At 50.0% G+C, this 20,833-nt stretch overlaps 2 protein-coding genes across 4 annotated transcripts; both read right to left on the minus strand.

The window, feature by feature from the left end:
* Positions 1-389: 389 nt before the first annotated feature.
* LOC113019710 (TSC22 domain family protein 4) lies at positions 390-13,663 on the minus strand. 3 transcript variants are annotated; one of them, XM_026163531.2, is made up of 5 exons: positions 13,248-13,663; positions 10,648-11,324; positions 9,819-9,952; positions 3,809-3,860; positions 390-3,201 (listed from the first exon to the last, which is right to left on the minus strand). In XM_026163531.2, the coding sequence occupies exons 2-5, from the start codon at positions 11,296-11,298 to the stop codon at positions 3,052-3,054; spliced, it is 987 nt and encodes a 328-aa protein (XP_026019316.2). In that variant the 5' UTR covers positions 11,299-11,324; positions 13,248-13,663; the 3' UTR covers positions 390-3,051. The 3 variants fall into 3 exon arrangements, with proteins under 3 accessions (XP_026019316.2, XP_026019317.2, XP_080155635.1); XM_026163532.2 differs by lacking the exon at positions 13,248-13,663 and adding an exon at positions 11,796-11,949; XM_080299509.1 differs by lacking the exon at positions 13,248-13,663 and adding an exon at positions 11,719-11,795.
* Positions 13,664-14,784: 1,121 nt separating this feature from the next.
* Positions 14,785-20,807, minus strand: mogat3a (monoacylglycerol O-acyltransferase 3a). Its single transcript, XM_026163521.2, has 9 exons — positions 20,429-20,807; positions 19,784-19,962; positions 19,566-19,626; positions 19,344-19,487; positions 17,175-17,305; positions 16,907-16,950; positions 16,738-16,828; positions 16,385-16,493; positions 14,785-15,316 (listed from the first exon to the last, which is right to left on the minus strand). Exons 1-9 carry the CDS (start codon positions 20,520-20,522, stop codon positions 15,162-15,164), a joined length of 1,008 nt encoding a protein of 335 aa, XP_026019306.2. The 5' UTR covers positions 20,523-20,807; the 3' UTR covers positions 14,785-15,161.
* Positions 20,808-20,833: the final 26 nt, after the last annotated feature.

Here is a 20,833-nt window from a genome sequence, read left to right on the forward strand (position 1 = left end):
GTGTGTGTGTGTGTGTGAGGGGGGGGCTCATCCTGTGCTCTTCCTCTCTTAAAGGGCCAGCAGCTTCACAGGGAGGAGGAGCTGACTGCTGAGCTGCAGGTCAAAGGTCAGCTTTAGAGGAGAGGAGCAAGCTGTGAACCAAAGTCCATTCAAATTTTGACCGATTTAAAGATCATCAGTTAATCCTAATCCTGTGTTTGTTTCCAGGATTGTGTGTGTGTGTGTGTGTGCAGGGGGAGGGGCTCGCTGGATTAAGGATTAGATATCCTCCTTTCTCTGATTTGGCTGTTTTCTCTCCATCTGTCAGCCTGACCCAGTATCCCAGCATGCACTGTGTGTGACGTCATACCCCACAGAGAGACAGCAAACACAGAGGGACCACACAAACATCAGTCTGTAAGGCTTTATTAATTTATTAGACTCTACTCTTCATCATCAGCATCAGCATCTGGACGACTAATACAAACAGTCCCAGGTGCGACCGTTAGGCCACGCCCACACCGTCAGGTGAGGTCAGTAAGGCACATTCTGGGTTACTGTGTTACAGGATGCGTGTGTGTGTGTGTGTGTGTGTCTGTGTGTGTGAGTGATCAGGGGTCACAGTGGGTCCAGCCTGACCCATGGTGAGGGCGGAGCCCGCTGATCCTGAGCTACAGTTCAAATTGATGAAGCAACTCCTTCCTCAGCAGCCACACTGAAACACATCATCGGGACACCTTGGACGATTACTTTGCAGCACAAATCACAACAGTCGCCTCCGAGTGCTTCACACGGTGGGACAGTGGGGAGGAAAAACTCCCTTTAAACAGGAAGTAACCTCCTCGGGGTGGGAGGGGCTCTCAAAGAAGGAGTTTCAAACCATCAGCTCTGACTCGTCCATCGGTTTCTGACAACACCTCTGCTGCCTGGAGCTGAGCTGCTGACTCCACCCATCATCCTCACTGTCCTCCACACCTACACACAGACACACACACACACACACACACACACACACAGACACACTCGCACACACACACACACACACACACACACACACACAGACACACACACACTCGCACACAGACACACACACAGACACACACACACACACAGACACACTCGCACACAGACACAGACAGACACACACGCACACACAGACACACACACTCGCACACACAGACAGACACACTCGCACACAGACACACACACACAGACACACTCGCACACAGACACAGACACACACACAGACACACACACACACACACACACACACACACACACACACTCGCACACAGACACACTCGCACACACAGACAGACACACTCGCACACAGACACACACACAGACACACACACACACACACAGACACACACACACACAGACACACACACTCGCACACAGACACACTCGCACACACAGACACACACACTCGCACACAGACACACTCGCACACACAGACACACACACTCGCACACAGACACACTCACACACACAGACACACACACACACAGACACACACACTCGCACACAGACACAGACACTCGCACACAGACACACACACTCGCACACACAGACACACACACTCGCACACAGACACACTCACACACACAGACACACACACTCGCACACAGACACACTCACACACACAGGCACACACTCACACACACAGACACACACACTCGCACACAGACACACTCGCACACAGACACACTCGCACACACAGAAACACACACTCGCACACAGACACACACACTCGCACACACAGACACACACACTCGCACACAGACACACTCACACACACACAGGCACACACTCGCACACAGACACACTTGCACACACACACTCGCACACACACACGCACACAGACACACACAGACACACTCACTCACACACACACAGACACACACAGACACACACAGACACACACTCGCACACACACTCGCACACAGACACACACACGCACACAGACACACACAGACACACACTCGCACACACACTCGCACACACACACACACACGCACACAGACACACACAGACACACTCACTCACACACACACAGACACACACTCGCACACAGAGCACAGCCTCACATTTTTGGAGATATTTCGTTACATCTTTTCACAGGACACACTGTCAATCTGACACGTTGATACAATGTAAAGTAAGCAGCTTGTACAACAGTGCACATTTGGTGTCACCTCTAAATAACTCCACCCACAGCCATTAGTGACTGAATCCCTGGGAAACAAAAGTGAGTACAGCCATAGGTGAAGATGTCCAAACTGAGCCCGATTAGCCATTTTCCCTCCCTGGTGTCACGTGACTCACCAACACTCTGAAACTGAGCTGCAGCACGGTGGTCGAGACCATCCAGCAGTTTAACAGGACATGGTCGACAAAAGAAGCTGAGTGCACGTGCTCAGTGTCATATCCAGAGGTTGTCTTTGAAAACAGGTATGAGTGCTGCCAGCATTGGTGCAGAGGCGTGGAGGGTCAGCCTGTCAGTGCTCAGACCAACCATGTCTCCAAACCCTACTGAGCATCTGTGGGGCATCCTCAAATGGAAGGTGGAGGAGTGCAAGGTCTATGATGTCATCGGAGTGGGAGAGGATTCAGCGGCACTCTGTGGAGCTCCAGTGAACTCCATGACCAACAGAGTTGAGGCAGTGTTGGAAAATAATGGTGGCCAAACATAATACTTTTGGCCACAGTTTGGACATTTTCACCTTGGGTCTTCTCTCTTTTGTTACCTACAACGTTGTCCCATGAAAGGAGCTAACACAACATTTACAGAAATGTCAGGGTGTGCTCACTTTTGTCAGATGCTGTAAGTACTTGCACACACACACACACACACACACAGAAACACACACCTTTCATCAGTACACAGTACCACAAATACTGCAGTTCAACAGTACTACAGGTACATGAAGGAGGACGAGCAGGAGGGCACAGCGAGTGTCTCTGAAGCATCAGCTGATCAGAAAACGCAGGAGCCGCAACGCCGTGCTGTTAACCCTGACATGACGGCACGTGTGAGTGTGTTAGTGTGTGTGTGTGTTAGTGTGTGTGTTATTGAGTGTGCATGCTGTGGGTCAGCGCCCTCAGCGTGTGGTTCTCTCTCTCCAGTTGCCGGTTCCTCTCCTGCAGCTCTCTGATTTGTTCTCTCAGAAGCTCCACCTCCTCCCTCACCGCCAGCATCAGGTGACTCTTCACCAGGTCCTACACACACACACACGTGATGTGCATAAATAAACTAGCCAATCATAAAGCCCGTCCTACAGAGGGAGCATTGTGTGATTAACAGCATCATCAGCATAGAGGAGACCTCCTGCTCATATGTCCTCACTGAGAGACGTTTGTAACCACAGAACGGTGTCACATTTATGGTCGTCAGCAGCAGGGACAGATCTGAACAGCTCTACATGCATACTTGGAATGTATGCATTCAACCTCAGACTGAGGACAAACTGAGCCAGGACCGACCTGACGGAGGACCACCATCAGAGTTGGCTCAGAAACCTTTACAGCTGTTGTTTAACCACTGCTGACTGTCTCTCAGTCAGGACCCTCTCACACAACAGATCCTTAACCTCAGGAGTCAGGTTATCCTCGTTTAAATCAAGGTGAAATCAAATAACTACAGAACTGAAATATCTACACAGGAACAGAGTCACAGACAAACTCTCTCTCACTGCAAAGAGTAAATATACAACTAGAAAAACAACAGACGACTTGATGTCTTCATGACAGAATCTACCAGCAACAGATACAAAGGTTTATAGATCGACGCCTGATAGACGACTAGAAACGTAGAAACAGGACTCACCATGGCCTGCTCAATTTTGTTGTCGATGGCGATCAAACTGGTACTGGAACTACTGCAAGACACAGAGAGACAGACAGGTGAGAGACAGGCAGGTGAGACAGACAGGTGAGACAGACAGGTGAGAAACAGGCAGGCGAGAGACAGGCAGGTGAGAGACAGACAGGCAGGTGAGACAGGCAGGTGAGAGAAAGGCAGGTGAGACAGGCAGGTGAGACATACAGGTGAGAGACAGGAAGGTGAGAGACAGACAGGTGAGACATACAGGTGACAGACAGGCAGGTGAGAGACAGGCAGGTGAGACAGGCAGGTGAGACATACAGGTGAGAGACAGGAAGGTGAGACATACAGGTGAGAGACAGGAAGGTGAGAGACAGACAGGTGAGACATACAGGTGAGAGACAGGCAGGTGAGAGACAGGCAGGTGAGAGACAGGCAGGTGAGACATACAGGTGAGAGACAGGCAGGTGAGACAGACAGGTGAGACAGACAGGTGAGAAACAGGCAGGTGAGAGACAGGCAGGCGAGAGACAGGCAGGTGAGACACAGGCAGGTGAGACAGACAGGTGAAACATACAGGTGAGAGACATGCAGGTGAGACAGACAGGTGAGACAGACAGGCAGGTGAGATAGACAGGTGAGAAAGACAGGCAGGTGAGACAGACAGGTGAGAGACAGGCATGTGAGACAGACAGGTGAGACAGACAGGCAGGTGAGACAGACAGGTGAGACAGACAGGCAGGTGAGACAGACAGGTGATAAACAGGCAAGTGAGACAGACAGGTGAGAGACAGGCAGGTGAGACAGACACGTGAGAGAGAGACAAACAGACAGTTGAGAGACTGACAGGTGAGAGACAGGCAGGTGAGGCAGACAGGTGAGAGACAGGCAGGTGATAGACAGGCAAGTGAGAGACAGGCAGGTGAGAGACAGGCAGGTGAGACAGACACGTGAGAGAGAGACAGACAGACAGTTGAGAGACTGACAGGTGAGAGACAGGCATGTGAGACAGACAGGTGAGACAGACAGGCAGGTGAGACAGACAGGTGATAAACAGGCAAGTGAGACAGGCAGGTGAGAGACAGGCAGGTGAGAGAAAGGCAGGTGAGACAGACAGGTGAGAGACAGGCAGGTGAGAGAAAGGCAGGTGAGACAGACAGGTGAGAGACACACAGGTGAGAGACAGGCAGGTGAGACACACAGGTGAGAGGCAGACAGGTGAGAAAGACAGGCAGGTGAGATAGACAGGTGATAGACAGGCAAGTGAGACAGACAGGTGAAAGACAGGCAGGTGAGAGACAGGCATGTGAGACAGACAGGCAGGTGAGAGACGGGCCTGTGAGACAGACAGGTGAGAGACAGGCAGGTGAAGCAGACAGGTGACAGACAGGCAGGTGACAGACAGGCAAATGAGAGACAGGCAGGTGAGAGACAGACAGGCAGGTGAGACAGGCAGGTGAGAGAAAGGCAGGTGAGACAGACAGGTGAGAGACACACAGGTGAGAGACAGGCAGGTGAGACACACAGGTGAGAGGCAGACAGCTGAGAAAGACAGGCAGGTGAGATAGACAGGTGATAGACAGGCAGGTGAGAGAGACACGTGAGAGAGAGACAGGTGAGAGAGAGGCATGTGAGACAGACAGGCAGGTGAGAGACAGGCCTGTGAGACAGACAGGTGAGAGACAGGCAGGTGAGGCAGGCAAGTGAGAGACAGGCAGGTGAGAGACAGACAGGTGAGACAGACAGGTGAGAGACAGGCAGGTGAGAGACTGACAGGTGAGAGACAGGCAGGTGAAAGACAGACAGGTGAGAGACAGACAGGTGAGAGACAGGCAGGTGAGACAGACAGGTGAGACAGACAGGCAGGTGAGATAGACAGGTGAGAAAGACAGGCAGGTGAGACAGACAGGTGAGACAGACAGGCAGGTGAGACAGACAGGTGAGAGACAGGCAAGTGAGGCAGACAGGTGATAGACAGACAGGTGAGAGACAGGCAGGTGAGAGACAGGCAGGTGAGACAGACAGGTGAGAGACAGGCAGGCGAGACAGACAAGTGAAAGACAGAAAGGTGAGAGACAAGCATGTGAGACAGACAGGTGAGAGACAGACAGGTGATAGACAGGAAGGTGAGACAGATAGGTGATAGACAGAAAGGTGAGAGACAGGCAGGTGAGACAGACAGGTGAGAGACAGACAGGTGATAGACAGGCAAGTGAGACAGACAGGTGACAGACAGGCGAGAGACAGACAGGTGAGAGACAGGCAGGTGAGACAGACCTGTGAGAGACAGACAGGTGATAGACAGGCAAGTGAGACAGACAGGTGAGAGACAGGCAGGTGAGAGACAGGCCTGTGAGACAGACAGGTGAGAGACATACAGGTGAGAGACAGGCAGGTGAGACAGACAGGTGAGAGACAGGCAGCTGAGACAGGCAGGTGAGAAAGGCAGGTGACTCTCTGATAGGTGACTTTGAGACAGGTGAATGACCGTTATCAGCACCTTTATCCACATCTGCACTAGAGATGGCACGATACCACTTTTTTATGTCCGATACCGATATCATAAATTTGGATATCTGCCGATACCGATATGAATCCGATATAGTGTTTTTTAATCAACAAAACTGTTTTTTAAATATCTTGCTGCATTTTGTATAAGTTCATACTCAAGTGTAAAACAACAACTACACTAAAGCTATTCTGTTATACCTGTATGCAAAAAAATATATTTCATAGTTCAGCAATACTGATCAATCTAATAAACTTAAACCTACACCATCCTCCCTATTCTGGTATTTTAAAGAGTACTTAGCGTAAATATTAAGCAACCTAACTAATAGGGTTCCAACTCCCAGCAACAACAAAAATAAATAAATAAAAAATAGGGAACCACCCCTCACGCTCCACCTCATGATGCTTAATCGACGTAATCAACCTTAATTTGATGCAGTGTGAAAAAAAATGCACAGAAATCAATTATTTTTCAAGAAATATTAAATAGATTCAACATCTTTCTTCAACAAAATTGCAGACTGCACAGATGGTACCTTCCCAAAGGAAAAAGTACTATAGCTTACTAGGGTATATATATTAGACTTAATAGTCACTATATACAGTAATTGACTTCTATTCATTTTACATCAAATTAAAACTTTGGGTGTAAGATTCGGATAATTATTTATTAAAAGCTCGCCATTTTAAATGAGAATAAGAAAGAAAAGTATGTCCATTGAAAGCATACTAACGTACTGCATAGGCATATGGTACGCTAGCTGCACAGTGGCTCAGAGGAAAGCACTCCAGGGAGTAATACAATCGGCTGCCCTCTCCTCAAACTGAAAGACCTACACAGTTCCCGCTGCCTCAAAAGAGCCCATAACATCATAAAGGACACCTCACACCCTGGACACTCCATGTTCGAACTGCTGCCTTCAGGTAAACGGTATAGAACAACATACACAAGGACTAACAGACTCAAACACAGTTTCTACCCAATTGCAATATCATGTCTCAATGCTACTAAAAGTAGATGACTTTCATTGCCCCTGTTGTCATTTGTGCCCTTGATGTTGGAATGCTTTCAGACATGTTTTGTTGGATGCGCTAACAAATTGACTGAGTGATTGATTGTTTGAGTGATATATCAACTAGGTCGTATGTTGAGTGTCTGTATGGGGCCTTAGGCCTGGATTGCTTGGGTGTATTTACTGTATGAGAATACTGTATTTTATATGTATTTCTATCTTTTATATCATATCTATTATAGTTTTTAAGTATTTATCTTTCGTGATGTTGCACTGACCGGAGACATCTTTCAATTTCATTGTACTTGTGACAATGACAATAAAGAATATTCATTCATTCATTCATTATTCATTCATTAATGCCCTATCGGCCCCCCTGGCTAAACTTTGCTAGATCCGCCCCTGCTCAGTTACCAGCGTCAGCTACGTAGAAAAAGATCCTGGTGTAGAAAGTAATATTAAATAAATTCTAACAACAGCTGATCAAGCTTAAACGTGCTGCTGTTGTTCAGCCGCTGGTTTCCTCTTTCTGGTGCAAAGTGGGCCAAAAACAAACCAGAGACACGGACTCGTGACAGAAAAGCCGATCAGCTGATCATTAAGCAGTTTCATGATTGAAGTAGCAGCAAGAAGAGGCAGTCGCTCCATATATCAGTTGTTAAGCTTAACGCAGGAATGCTTTACAAACATTCAGAGATGGACTTACACACTTGCTTTACTTCTCTCGGGGATAACTTTGTCGGAGATGAAATGCCGGGTTGCTAGCGAAGCTCCACATGCTATCCAGAGCACCGACAGGTCCCGCATGCCACAGCCGCTCTATCACGTGATGCATACTGCTCCGACGTGCTAACGTTCTGAGGTGAGTTACGGCGTGTTGCAAGTTTTGTGAGGTGCTTTCGTGATATTTAATGGATCGGATTACATTTTTTATTTTTCTCCGATATCCGATCCAGTAATTTAGGTCAGTATCGGACCGATACCGATACGTAATATCGGATCGGTCCATCTCTAATCTGCACAGATGTTCTTCTCACCTGTTATTACTTTATCTAACCATGAACAAACCCACTGAAATGATAAATCTCCATTACGACGGTGCCCTGGACAGGTACTATCACATATTTATTATTTTGCAGGTGAATCTGAACCCCGCCCAGGTTACCGTGGTTACCTGTTGCAGAACAGCAGCAGAGCCATCATAGTGGCCTCAGAGCCCTGCCCGGTGGGTGAAGCCCTGGCAGGAACTGACCAATGAGGATGCGGGGCAGTGTGACGCAGAGGATTCTGGGGTCGCTGGGATGGCTGTGGTTGATTGGTGGATCGGTGGCGGGCCTCTGTGACAGGCTGAGCTCTGGAGGGAGGGGTCAGGGACCTCTGAGTCACCCGTGGTTTGAGTTCTTGGATCGATGTCCTAGAACTTGGCCAGGACTCCCTGACAGCTGAGCCACGACCTTTGACCTTTGTATGATCCCGTAAGACAACTGGAGGCTCCAGTTGCTTAGCAACAAGCTGCAGAGTCCTGGGAGGAAGGGGCGGAGTCGAAGGGAGACGGCGCTGAGGACGTGTTTGACAGGTCCTCTTCTTCTCACCTACAAACATCTTCAGCTGATGGAGGCCCACTGAAACACCAGCCAATCAGAACTCAGCTACATATTTTACAGTCCAATCACAGCACTCTGAAAAAAAACCCAGTCCAATCACAGCACAGCACAACAGGAAACATCCAGTGAGAACTTCACCACAGAGCACCAACTAATCACAGCACACCATCAGAGCAAACTCCAATCAGCTTAAGGTAATCGTAATACCTCTGACTCCGCCTTCCCAGGTGGCCCCTGATTGGCTGCCTCCTTGTGAGCTCACAGGTGTGTAAATGTCAGCAGCTGTATCCAGATGTTGTCTTCAGACTAAGGTGCGTCCAGACTTCAGATCTTCATGTTCTCTGTCACTCCCACACATCTCTGCTCTCTGATTGGCTGCTGCCTGCCAGCTCCTGCCCACTCACGGTCTCAGCCAATGGCAAGGCAGCAGCAGCATTCTTCTCCCGCCCACTCGCAGACAGAGGCCCATTGATTCAGACGGAGGGACCATGGAAACGACCAACTGCCTGCTCATTACTGGAACTAATCAGTAATCACTCACTGGTATTGATCAGTAATTAATTCCTGATTACTGATATTGATCGCTGACATTTCTGTGGTTGGTTTCCAGGCGTTTTGGTCCATTAGTTGTCTTTAATGTCAGTTTGACTCTCAGGTGTTTTATTGGCTGTTACCTGAAACTGTATGACATCACCGCCCTCTAAGACGCACGCAGTTCAAACAGGGTGGACTTTTATTGTGAAAGTCCGGGTTCATCATTCAATCAATCAACCTGATCAATCACAAACAAACCAAACACTGAAAACTAATCAGCTGACCTCTGAGAAGCATCCTGACTCCTCCCACTGAGCAGTGACATCACAAACATCTGTTAAACACACTCACCTGGCGTCCCCCGGCAGGTCGAACATGGTGCGGTCCAGGCTGAAGCCTGACGGCGTCTGAGCAGGGGTCAGAGGGGGTTGGTACAGTCCAGCAGGGGGGGAGCCAGGCTGAGAGTGAGACAGCCTGAGGACAGACTGACAGGTGAGACACAGGTGTGAGTGACTGTCGTAAAAACAACGAGCAATGTTCTAACATTAAAGATTCATTTTATATAGCAGCGGGTTTCCTCAGTGATGTCATGATGATGTCACATGTTGCTCTGATGTCACTGCTGCACGTACATGTTTTTATTATTCCAATGACCTGATCAACAATCAGCTCGATCAGCTGCAGCTGTGACATCACAAGCAGCTGACGCCCTAGCCCCACCTCTGTTAGCAGCTGCACCGCCCCCTAGTGTGTCAGGGGTGAAACTGCAGAGCAGAACAGGTGCTGCTAACTCAGCTACGTCGCAAACGAGAAGGCGTGCAGCTAACAGCCTCCACCTGTGCAGAGATCACGCCTGAGTCAGGCAGTAGGACACGTGTGTGTGCGTGTATACTTGTCTAAATGTCTTTGTGGGAACCAAATGCTTCACAAAGGAGTAGGGATATGGCTGCTGATTGGTGGGTTTTCTCTTTACATTTGAACATAAAGCCCACTGTGGTTGTGCTTTGGAGTTAAATGAGGTTCTGGTCAGGCCCGGGTTAGTCCAGATTAGGTCTGGGCTAGTCCGGGTTAGTCCAGATTAGGTCGTTTCTGAGGGTTAGGGTAAGAGGCTAGCAAAAATATTATGTCAGATTGATGTCCTCACTAAGGCATTAAAACGAGTGTCTGTGTGTGTGTTTACCCGTCCTGAGGCGTCCACATCCAGCCGCAGAGGAGTTGGGGCGAAGCGTGGGCGGGGTGAAGGTGGTGGAGGGGTGGAGCCTAAGCCCTGCTCGACCACAAGGCGTGACTCCTTGTGGTCGAGCAGCCGGACATTAGCTGGCGTCTGGTGCGTGGGTGAAGGCGGGCCGCTGTGCAGCACGTGCTGAGCCAGCATATGGGTGTTGTCCTGAGAGTGGACTCCACCCCGCTCGCTTTCCCGGCCAATCATCTCCAGGGACTCCAAGGAGTGGGCGTGTCTCATGCTGTCCATTACCCGCCTGAACCCCGGGCCTTCCTGCCGCTCTGTGAACTCTGTGCACATCCATCGCCCGCGACGATACGATTCACTCCGGCCTCCGCCGCCGGCTCCGCTCACTAGTCTCACCACCCTGAACCTGGAGGAAGACCCCGCCCCCTGCCCGCCATCGAGGGAGACGTACTTCCTCTTCAGAGAGGGTGTGGTTGGCTGGGAGGAGCTTCCCTGAGGGCTGCAGAGGGGGGACTGCAGAGAGACCTCTGATTGGATGATGGGCAGGACAGCGCTAGGAGACAATTGGTCTGCTGGACTCTGGTTCACCTCTGAAGTCACGCTGGTGATCTGAAAGCCACTCCTCTTTTTACCACCACTCATTCTCACGCACACACTCCACAGGCTCACTGACACACAGCAGAGTACACCAGTTAATGTGGTTTATGGGGACATTTCAGAGACACAAGCTTAAAAAATTAAACACAATTAAGAATAAACATGGATTTTTGATCTACAGAGGAGGAGCTTAGGGGTCAAAGTTCAGCTTTAACCACAGTCCAGTGTGAAGACACCTGACAGGTACGCCTCCTAACATTCACTGCTGTTTATGTCCAAACAGGACACACTGAGCATGTGCACGTGTGTTGATCCGCATCCTGGGGACGTAGCCTCACAATAAACGCAGGTGGTCTACATCAGTGGACTAAGTCGTCAGATGCACAGACCTCTGGTACGTCCACATAAAGCACAAAAACTAACACACACAATACACTCGAAGTCCTCAGAGAAGCATGTACACACCCAGGTCCCCGTAGAGCACAAAAACCAACACAGTGTGTGGAGGCAGAGGTCCGAGTAAAAGCAGTAACGTGTCTCACCCCTCGTGCAGTCTGTCTGTCCAGAAGAGTGCACCGCCCTGCAGATCCCACTCTGCTTCTTCTCTACTTCCTGTTCACTCCACCCTGCTCAGCTGTGTTGCTTCAGACTGTTGCACAACATGACTGTGTGTGTGTGTGTGTGTGTGTGTGTGTGTGTGTGTGTGTGTGTGTGTGTGTGTTTTTTAGGTTCTGCAGGGTTTAACCCTTCACTCTCCGGGTCAGGTGAGGCACTCGGAGTTCTCAGAGCTGTGCTGTGATTGGCTAGCTGAGTTAAGGTGGACCACGTGATAATGATGATGTTGGTTTCTGAACATGAAGGTGTGTCCACAGACTTTTGGTCACTTTGCTAACTGACCCTCAAAGCCTGAAACACCGCTTCAACAAAACTTTGAGCTTTAATAAAACTGTAATAAAACATAAATTACAGCTTTTGTAAACAAAGTTATTGATTTTTGGTTGTATGTAAGAAACAGTGAGACCAGCTCCCACCTGTTTTGTTTTGATTGCACTTCCTGTGTTTCACTTACATTTTTACTTCATAACATAAAGCCATATTTGTTTTTGCTGAGCAGTCTAATTCTGCTGTTGTGTCGTCAGAATCTGACTGTACTCCAGATGATACTAGTTACTGGAGATCTCAGCATACGAGTATCTCATGGTGCAGACGGTTCTGCAGGGACGATAACTTAAAAAACAGCTTTAATGGTGATGTTCACCCTGCCTGGGATAAAGTTACCGAGGCCCCGACCTGGAGCCAGACCTGCGAGGGTGCCCGAGTGCGAGAGTCTGGGGGTCGGGCCTTAGTCCGTTAGGGCCCGGCCGGGCACAGCCAAAAAAGGTAAAAAGAGGCCCACCGCCCGCAGGAGGCATCGTAGGGGTCGGGTGCAACGTGTGTCAGGCAGCCCTGGTGGGCCGAACCCCGGCTACCAAGACTAGTAACTGGGACGTGGAATGTCACCTCCCTGGTGGGAAGCAGTTAAGTGTGACTGTCGTCTGCACTTATTCGCGGGACAACGGTTCTGAGTACCCAGCTTTCCTTGAGTCCCCGGGTGGGGCGCTGGAGGGTTCCCCACCTGGGGACCCTGTTGTCCTGCTGGGAGACGTCAGCGCTCATATGGACAACGACAGCGAGACCTGGAGGGGTGTGGTTAGGAGGAACGGCCTCCTGGATCTGAACCCGAGCGGTGCTGAGTTGTTGGTCTTCTGTGGAAACCACAGCGTGTCCATAACGAACACCGTGTCCGAACCTAAAGGTGTCCTGTAGCACCAGCGCACCCTGAGCCACAGGTCGATGAAGGTCAACGACGACCTGTGTCAGCAGAGCTGCATGTTCTGGACACGGTGGAGGGAGGAGCTGACGTGTGTCTTTGTGTGTCTGTCAAACGTGTGTTTGTAAAACATGTTTGGATTTAACAAAAGTTACGTAAAGTTTACTTCTCAGTAAACACTCACGGTCACGCGCTGAGCCGAGGCGCGCTCCCGCCGCCGTCACTGGTTCAGATCCGGATAAGCAACCGGTGACGTCACAATCGGTCCATTGTGTTCCGATGGGGTGAAAACTTCAGGGCGCATGCGCGGTAGCACGGCCCGACCGTGGAGCGTGCAGGAAGTTTACGGAAGTCAGAAGTTGGGGACTCTTCCTCCTCTTCCTCCTCCTCTCCTCGCGCTGTTTCAGGAGCGAGACTCTTCTGAGGTGCAGCTTCACCTCTTCCTCCTCTTCTTCTGTAAACAAACACCCTGCGCTCCGTCACTGCACGCTCCTCCTCTTCCTCTCCATCCTAACAGCGTGCGCGTCTCTGTACCAGCTCGTGAACGCGCAGCCAGGTCCGGGTCCGATCCGGATCACGTCCGAGCACCGACGTGCGCGTGCACGACAGACTCTGACAGAGTTAGCGCCTGCGCAGTGGGGACAGAGGAGGGGTCTTTACCGTAAACGTGTTGTCAATAAAGTTTGGTTCAAAGTGCACACACGTGTGTCTTTAAAGGTGAAAGCGAGCGTTACTGAGCAGCCTGCGTGTCGGCACTGACCTCTGACCGGATTCAGCTCAGCTCATAAATATTATAATGAACAATAATATAAATCATACAAGAGTTCAGATCAGCGTGCTGTCGAAGGAACCCTCTGAAGCTCCTGCGTTCAAATTATTTCACTATTCCTCTGCAATCACAGCCTCACTGTACACATGCATTTAGCCAAAGCTGGCGCTGTGAGCAGATGTCTTTGTGTAGCTGAGGAGGAAACAGACAAAGCAGATTTTCCTGGCCTGGCGTTTTATAGCAGATACCTGCTTGCAGTCGATCAAACAGGAAGGGTGGAGATAATTAGGTAGGACTGCTGGGTCCACAGACGTTACCGTCACGGTTTAACGACTGGGAGCTTGAAGGCCTGCAGCACATAGCTGATTATTGGTACTGAAAGCTGTAGATAAAGAACTCATGATGTTCTTCCAACGTGAAGCGTTGTTTTCTTTTTCTGCTGCTCTTCAGTGAATTTTTGTCTGGAGGGATGAAACCTGTGATACCTCTGCTCTCAGCAGCATGTGCGTGCACGTGCCGTCGGATCTCTGCTTTCTGTTGACACGCTTTCGTGGAATCCAATTACCAGAATTTATTGAATATTGCATCATTCAAATCAGATCAATGTGAATCGTGAAGTGTATTTATTTATGTCTCCGGTAACCTCGGCTCTCTGGGGAAATTCACAGGTCAGAAGATCCCCGTGAGCGTCCCCTCTCAACATAACCTGCTGCCGAGCAGACGCTCAGCATCAGTCACAGCTCATGGCTGTAGCTCAGGTTAGAGCAGAGCTACTAACCGGAGGGCTCGTGGTTCGACCCTCGTCTGCTCCGGTCCGCATGCAAAACATCCTCGAGTAAGACTGTAACCTCATGTTGCTCTCTGACGCATCCATCGGAGTATGACTGTGGGTGAATTGTGTAAATCGCTAGGACTGCTCGAAGCAGGAAAGCACAAAATAAGAACCAGTCCATTTACCTGTGATCCTATTACATGATTTATTGCACATAAACCCACGAGAGTAGTCTTTATGACACCCTTAAACGTACCATGAAAGCTCCATTAGCATTAACGTTAGCAAAGCCCATTACAGGCAGATTCCTGCAAGTGTTTCCTTATGACCTGAATGCTTCCCACTGTGTGTTAGCTCCTATTTAAATGCATGGCTCCTCCCAGCACTGTTAGCTTTTGCTATTGTAATCAGTGCTTCCTGATAGCAGCTTTGGAATTTCCAATTTAAGTCAACAGGCTCTGCAAGCAGATCCAACTCATAGTGAAATCACATGCAAGTCACACACAGGTCAGGTGTTTACATGAATGTAGTTCATAGTTCAATGTTCACGCGCTCCATCAGATGAAGGCGAGGTGCTGGTCGTCAGCAAGGCCGTAGCTGCGTTTGTGTTGCTCGAAGAGCTCAGCGAGGTTCTGCAGGTAGACTTTATGAAGACTCTCGATGTCCTCGCTGCTGGGACTCGGAGTCTGGACCACTGGGATGGGCTTCCCCACTGAGGGCAGAGGCAGAGAGAGGCATGAGGCTGACAGCAGTGTTGGAATTGATTTTTTATATCGTCCTTTATGCTTAGAAACATACATCACTCGTATGCTGATAACAATCAGATCCTTGTTAGGTCTGATGAGATTCTGTGTGCACTTGTGTACCACGAGACGAGGAAGCAGCCTCGACGTTATCATTTCCATCAGAGCTTTAGAAACTGTCCTGACCTTTAGATGCTCATCTGACACATGACCTATTGCAACCTCCTGTTCTGATCATTTAGCGAGACGCCTACTCTGCTGTCCTGCAGACACACAGTTTAAGTGCATTGAAAGGTCGCATGTCTATCTATGGAACAGCTGCACCCACGCACACAGACTACAGACACTGATGTTGTTCAGGTATACCTGCTTAACAATGCCACATGTATTTGTAATTGCATACTCAATTAGGACAGGTGAAGGCCTGGGCTGACGTCCCTCGCTAACAAGGGCAAAGAGCTCCGTCTTGTCGGTTTGGTTGTGCAGTTTGGGCTTGTGTTCCAGCAGCTTTGTGCCTAGATAAACCCAACAAGCAGCCAACGGGGCTGACACAGGCTGACACTGGGCCAGAGATAAAGGGTAGAGGGTGTTTAAAAACTGAGATAGGAACGGGAGCTGATACGGACTCAAAGGGACTAAAGCAGACCAACACCATCCCCTCCTAGTGCTCAGTGTGGTGTACACTTGGTTAGCTGTGGTTTAGCATTAGATGAACACCATAAAGGTCAGCAAGTCAAGTGAAGAGGCTTGATGGTCCTTTTAACCATACAGTACACAGTGAAACGACACAGTGTTCAACACAATCAACACAGGACGACATAAAGGACAAGTGTGCAACAATGGCAGGACGCGCCAGGCGCAGGACGGTGCAATAGCATCAAGTTAGCATTGAGTCAACACGGGACACAGATGGAGTTACCATTAGGCTAGCTCTGAGTCTATATTAGAGGAACGACAGTGCAACAGCATCAGGTTAGCATTATATTAGGCTGGGATAAACACTGAGTCAGGGTCGGGTTGAAGCTGTGTGCTCGTACCGATGGTGCGTATGGGCTTCCTGTAGGGTATCAGGCCGAAGCTGTACTGGAAAACTCCTCGGGCATGAAACAAAGGCATGGCTATTCCCATGATGCTCTGCAGTCGGTTCTGTAGACACAGGATAACACACTGGTATCCCATAATAGCCACACAGTCATTTCAAGCAGCTGTAAAAGTGCAGCGATGAATAGATTATGTTCAGTGTATCAGCTTTGTGGCCGCTGAGAGGCTGCTATAGGGTCAATCAGAGCTGTGGTAAATGATTGTAGAAGGTTGTGAGGGCCCCCTGTGCTTCCTTTATCGAGCAGGTTACCCTGAAGCGTCTACGGTGATGTGGGGTGTGACCTCTGACCTGCAGCCTCCTCAGAGGGGAGCCGGTCGGGTTCTCGATCTGATCAAACAGCTCGTTCTCTCCAAAGGAGAAGACGGGAACCAGCTGAGCTCTGCACACAGACAAACACAGTCAGTCAGGTGATAGTCCTGGCCCTCTCGGCCCCGCCCTCTTTACAGGCTCCACCCACCCATGTTTCAGAGCCAGTTTGATGAAGCCCTTCCTGTTTTGAACCTGAAAAACAGACGGAGACGGCGCTCGGTGAGGAAAAGCAGAATTTAAAATTTAAAATGTGGTTAGTCCAGCCTGTGACCTCTGACCTCATGTTTCACTGTGCTAATAACCCGATGATGTCACTGAGTGCGGTGTGTTTCCACACAGCTTCCTCTTTCTACATCAGTGATGTAACCGCGATGGGGCGGAGCTGCGAGTCGCGGTCACAGCAGGACTACACGTACCTGTAAGGTGAGAGCTCCGGGCCGAGCGTCCAAAGCCTCGGAAGCTCCACCCACTGCGACGACGGCCACGTTCCCTCCTTCGGGACGGCTCACCAGGTACGAGAGACTGGACTTGGAGCTGGACACCAGACCTGACAGAGACACGGGTGACAAGTGACTCCTCCCCTCACCTGTTACCATGGTTACCACAAGGCATAGAGGCCATGTAGACACCAGCGACCTACAGACTGATGAAACTGAGCTCAGACCACTCCCCCCACACCACCGTTAAAGCGCTCCGCCAAAAACCTTCCACCTGACAATCAGATCGACTTTCACCACGTTCATCGTCCAGGACAGGGCTGGGGAACTCCAGGCTTCGAGGGCCGGTGGGTCTCCACACCTGACTGGCATGAGTAGTTCATTCCCAGCCTCTGGAGAGCTTCAGTACGTGTTGAAGTCATTTAGCCTTTAAATCAGCCGTGTTTAGGGCTGCTCAATTAATCGAATTTTCAACGATCATTAAAAATGACTGAGCCAATAGCCCCTCCCTCCCGCTTTACTCTCGCGCTGCTCCGTGTGGCAAATCGAGCGCACCTCTCTGCATTTCGAACACGTGTCACAACAATTAAGAGCAGCGGTCTCCAACCTTTTTTGCGCCACGGACCGGTTTATGCCCGATAATATTTTCATGGACCGGCCTTTAAGGTGTCGCAGATAAATACAACAAAATAAAACTAGTACCGAATAAAAGATTTATTCATAACACACTTGAAAAGACCCAGGAAAACAGAGTTAACGATAAAAACGATAACAAAATAACACTGAAAATCGATAAAAAACCATACATTTCACACCTGAGCCTCAACTCTCGCGGCCCGGAACCAAACGACTTACGGACCGGTCCGAGGCCCGGGGGTTGGGGACCGCTGATTAAGAGGACCCGAGGGAAGCTCGGAAAGCTGAGCAGAAGTTATTTGGAGAGGAGAGTGACTGCTGTTGGTTGAAAAGAGGTAAAAACCTTCAGTGGTGTGGAAACATTATGGGTTCAGTCAGACGTGGATCAAGTAGACACAGTGTGTAAACTTTGCTACAGTGTTGTAGCTGCACCACAGAGCAACACTGCAAAGCTCACTAAACACAGATGTTTACATTTTTCATTTATTTCTTATATTGCAAACATTTGCACTGTTATCAGTATTTGCACTATTTTATATTATTTTTTGACAATCTTTAAAGTCATTATTCAACACATTGTTATTGTTAAATAAATATCGTCACATAATCGAGATCTCAGTTTCAGTGAAAACAATCGTGATCATCATTTTTGCCATAATCGAGGAGCCCTAGCTGTGTTGGATCAAGGACACATCTAAAACCTGCAGGACCCCGGCCCTCGAGGCCTGGAGTCCCCATCGGCCCGTCATCGCTAACACTGACCTCGGGCTGGTACGGGTGTCGGCTGAAAAGGACCAAAACCATCACCCGCCCTGTCAGACTAAAGGCAGATGTTTGTTTCTTACAAGAAGAAAAAAGTACAACCAGATATCAAACAACAGAAACAGTTTAGTTAGAGATAAAAACACTGACTGAATCCCTGCTGCAGCTCTTACTGATCCAGATGGAATCAACCTTCGGTCCAGAGAATACACAGGTTCACAGGTGAGACCCTGACACACCAGCTCCACCCATCACTCCATCAACACTGCGCTCGTCACACCCTCACGACGATGTTCTAAATCTCCATCCTGCAGTTCCTCATTACACCATCAGGTGTCACATGACCCCGCTTCCTCCCTCAGGTGAGTCTGACCCGAGGTGACACAGGTGCACGCACCGAGGGGGCAACAGGAGCCGAGCCGGAGTCACACGACCAGGTGCTCGATAGCTGGGACACATCGACCCATGTGACCCTGCGTGTGGTCAGGCAGCCAATCAGAGAGCCTGTGTCAGCCTCCTCCCTGCTGACCTGCAGCCCAGAGTCCAAAGGGCTGATGGAGCAACTGAAGCCCGATGGAGACGCTGTGATGAAAGCACAGCTGGATTACAACAGCTGGAGGAGGTCACAGCGACAAAGAGTCCAAGGAGCGTAGAGTTTAAAGGAGCGTCATTAACAGAGCATGACTGTCCTCCAATCAGCACACAGACCGCTGTCACATGACCAGCACAGTTGAGCTCACAGGTCCTTACCTCCACACATGATGTATTCTCTGAAGAACGGCACTCGGAACCAGAACGGCAGCATCAGCAGGTGAGGCTTGAGTCCAGGAAACAGGTGAGAGAAACCCGTCGCCTCCGTGCAGAAGTTCCCAAACGCCCCCGCCACCAGCACACCTGAGGACAGGCACATGCATGGAGACACACACCAGGGGGCGGGACTAAAAAGGGCAGGTGTACAGGTGTGTTTGTTACCATGTGGGTGGAATCCAAAGATGTAGTTCTTCTTCGGGTCCAGGTCGACCGTCTTCAGCAGCTGCAGACAAACCAGCAGTGATCGATCACCGATCAGTGATCGATCACCGATTGATCGATCACTGATCGGTAATCAATCAGCGAACAGCAGCGCTGATCGATCGCTGATCAGTAGTGATTGATGAATGATCAGTAACCAATATTCAGGGATCGCTCACCGTCAGCGGGAAGTAGTCTCTGAAGTGCTCCCACACACTCCACCTCCTCATCCACTGTGACCTTCGACCCCCATTGGTGGGTGTGTCCCAGTCCAGCCACAGCCAGCCAGCGTAGAGCAGAGCCACCATCCACCAATCAGAGAGGGCGAGGAGGACGAAGGCCGCCAAACAGCACTGAGCTGGGAGACAAGTGAGGCAGACAGCTGAGCTGAGGCGTTCAGGTGCTCTCTGAGTGACCAGGCTGATCTACACCTAACAGGTGTGTGTGTCTAAGCTCCGCCTCTTTAAACCTTTTACCAGGTGAAAATAAAAATGAGTGTGTAACATCAGATAAACTCAAACATCACATAAAACATCCGAATACAAATGAACAGGTAGAAGTGGGAGGATCCTTTTTAACACCTGAAGCCGTGAAATCCTTCAGTTTTCCTGTGATGTGCCTCTGATTGGACAGTGAAGCCAAACGCAAACACCTGCGGAGCACAGCAGGGTCCACCTGCAGGGTCCACCTACAGGCTGCTGAGGACTCGCCTGAGAGTGACTGCAGATCAATACTACTGCACGCTGTGCTGATTAATCAACGACCCTGATCACACTGATCAATCACTGTCTCTACGTGTGTCTCGGCAGGTCACGTGACTGTACCTAGCGCCAGGAAGGAGAAGATCCACTGCACGACGGCGGCGGTCTGCAGCCTCCTCCGCAGCGGGACGTTCAGCGGGGCGAACTCGATCCTCATGCCGACTGTGGAGCTCCTCGGCCGGGTCTGCAGCTGTGCGTGCTCCCGGTGTCTGTGGAGGTGTGCGTGTGTCAGCCGTACGCGTGCTGTTGCTGCAAGCAGTAAGCGCCACTGAACTCAAAACTCTGCTCCTATCCTGCCACACTGCGCATGCGTGCTGTACACTGGGTGGTGTCCTTTTAGCCAATCGCAGCACGTGACGACACACGGCGAGAACGAGCATGTGCGGAGGCGCGTGCACGCCAGGGGGACGCTCAAAAACTTTAAATAAAGTTTATTTAAAACATGAAACGCCCTAATAATAAGTCTTT

Source organism: Astatotilapia calliptera, chromosome 3 (genome assembly GCF_964374335.1).
Source record: "Astatotilapia calliptera chromosome 3, fAstCal68.1, whole genome shotgun sequence".
Taxonomy (NCBI): Eukaryota; Metazoa; Chordata; class Actinopteri; order Cichliformes; family Cichlidae; genus Astatotilapia; species Astatotilapia calliptera.

Excerpts from the sequence above, each read along its gene's own strand:
- LOC113019710 (XM_026163531.2), bottom strand. The coding sequence starts at position 11,298 with ATGAGTGGTGGTAAAAAGAGGAGTGGCTTTCAGATCACCAGCGTGACT. Across the intron at positions 9,953-10,647 it reads ATGTGGACGCCTCAGGACGG|TCTGTCCTCAGGCTGTCTCA; the intron begins GTAAACACACAC and ends CTCACCTGTCAG. Across the intron at positions 3,202-3,808 it reads ACAAAATTGAGCAGGCCATG|GACCTGGTGAAGAGTCACCT; the intron begins GTGAGTCCTGTT and ends GTGTGTGTGTAG.
- mogat3a (XM_026163521.2), bottom strand. The coding sequence starts at position 20,522 with ATGAGGATCGAGTTCGCCCCGCTGAACGTCCCGCTGCGGAGGAGGCTG. Across the intron at positions 19,963-20,428 it reads CTTCTCCTTCCTGGCGCTAG|CTCAGTGCTGTTTGGCGGCC; the intron begins GTACAGTCACGT and ends CTTGTCTCCCAG. Across the intron at positions 19,488-19,565 it reads CTTTGGATTCCACCCACATG|GTGTGCTGGTGGCGGGGGCG; the intron begins GTAACAAACACA and ends GCCTGTCCTCAG.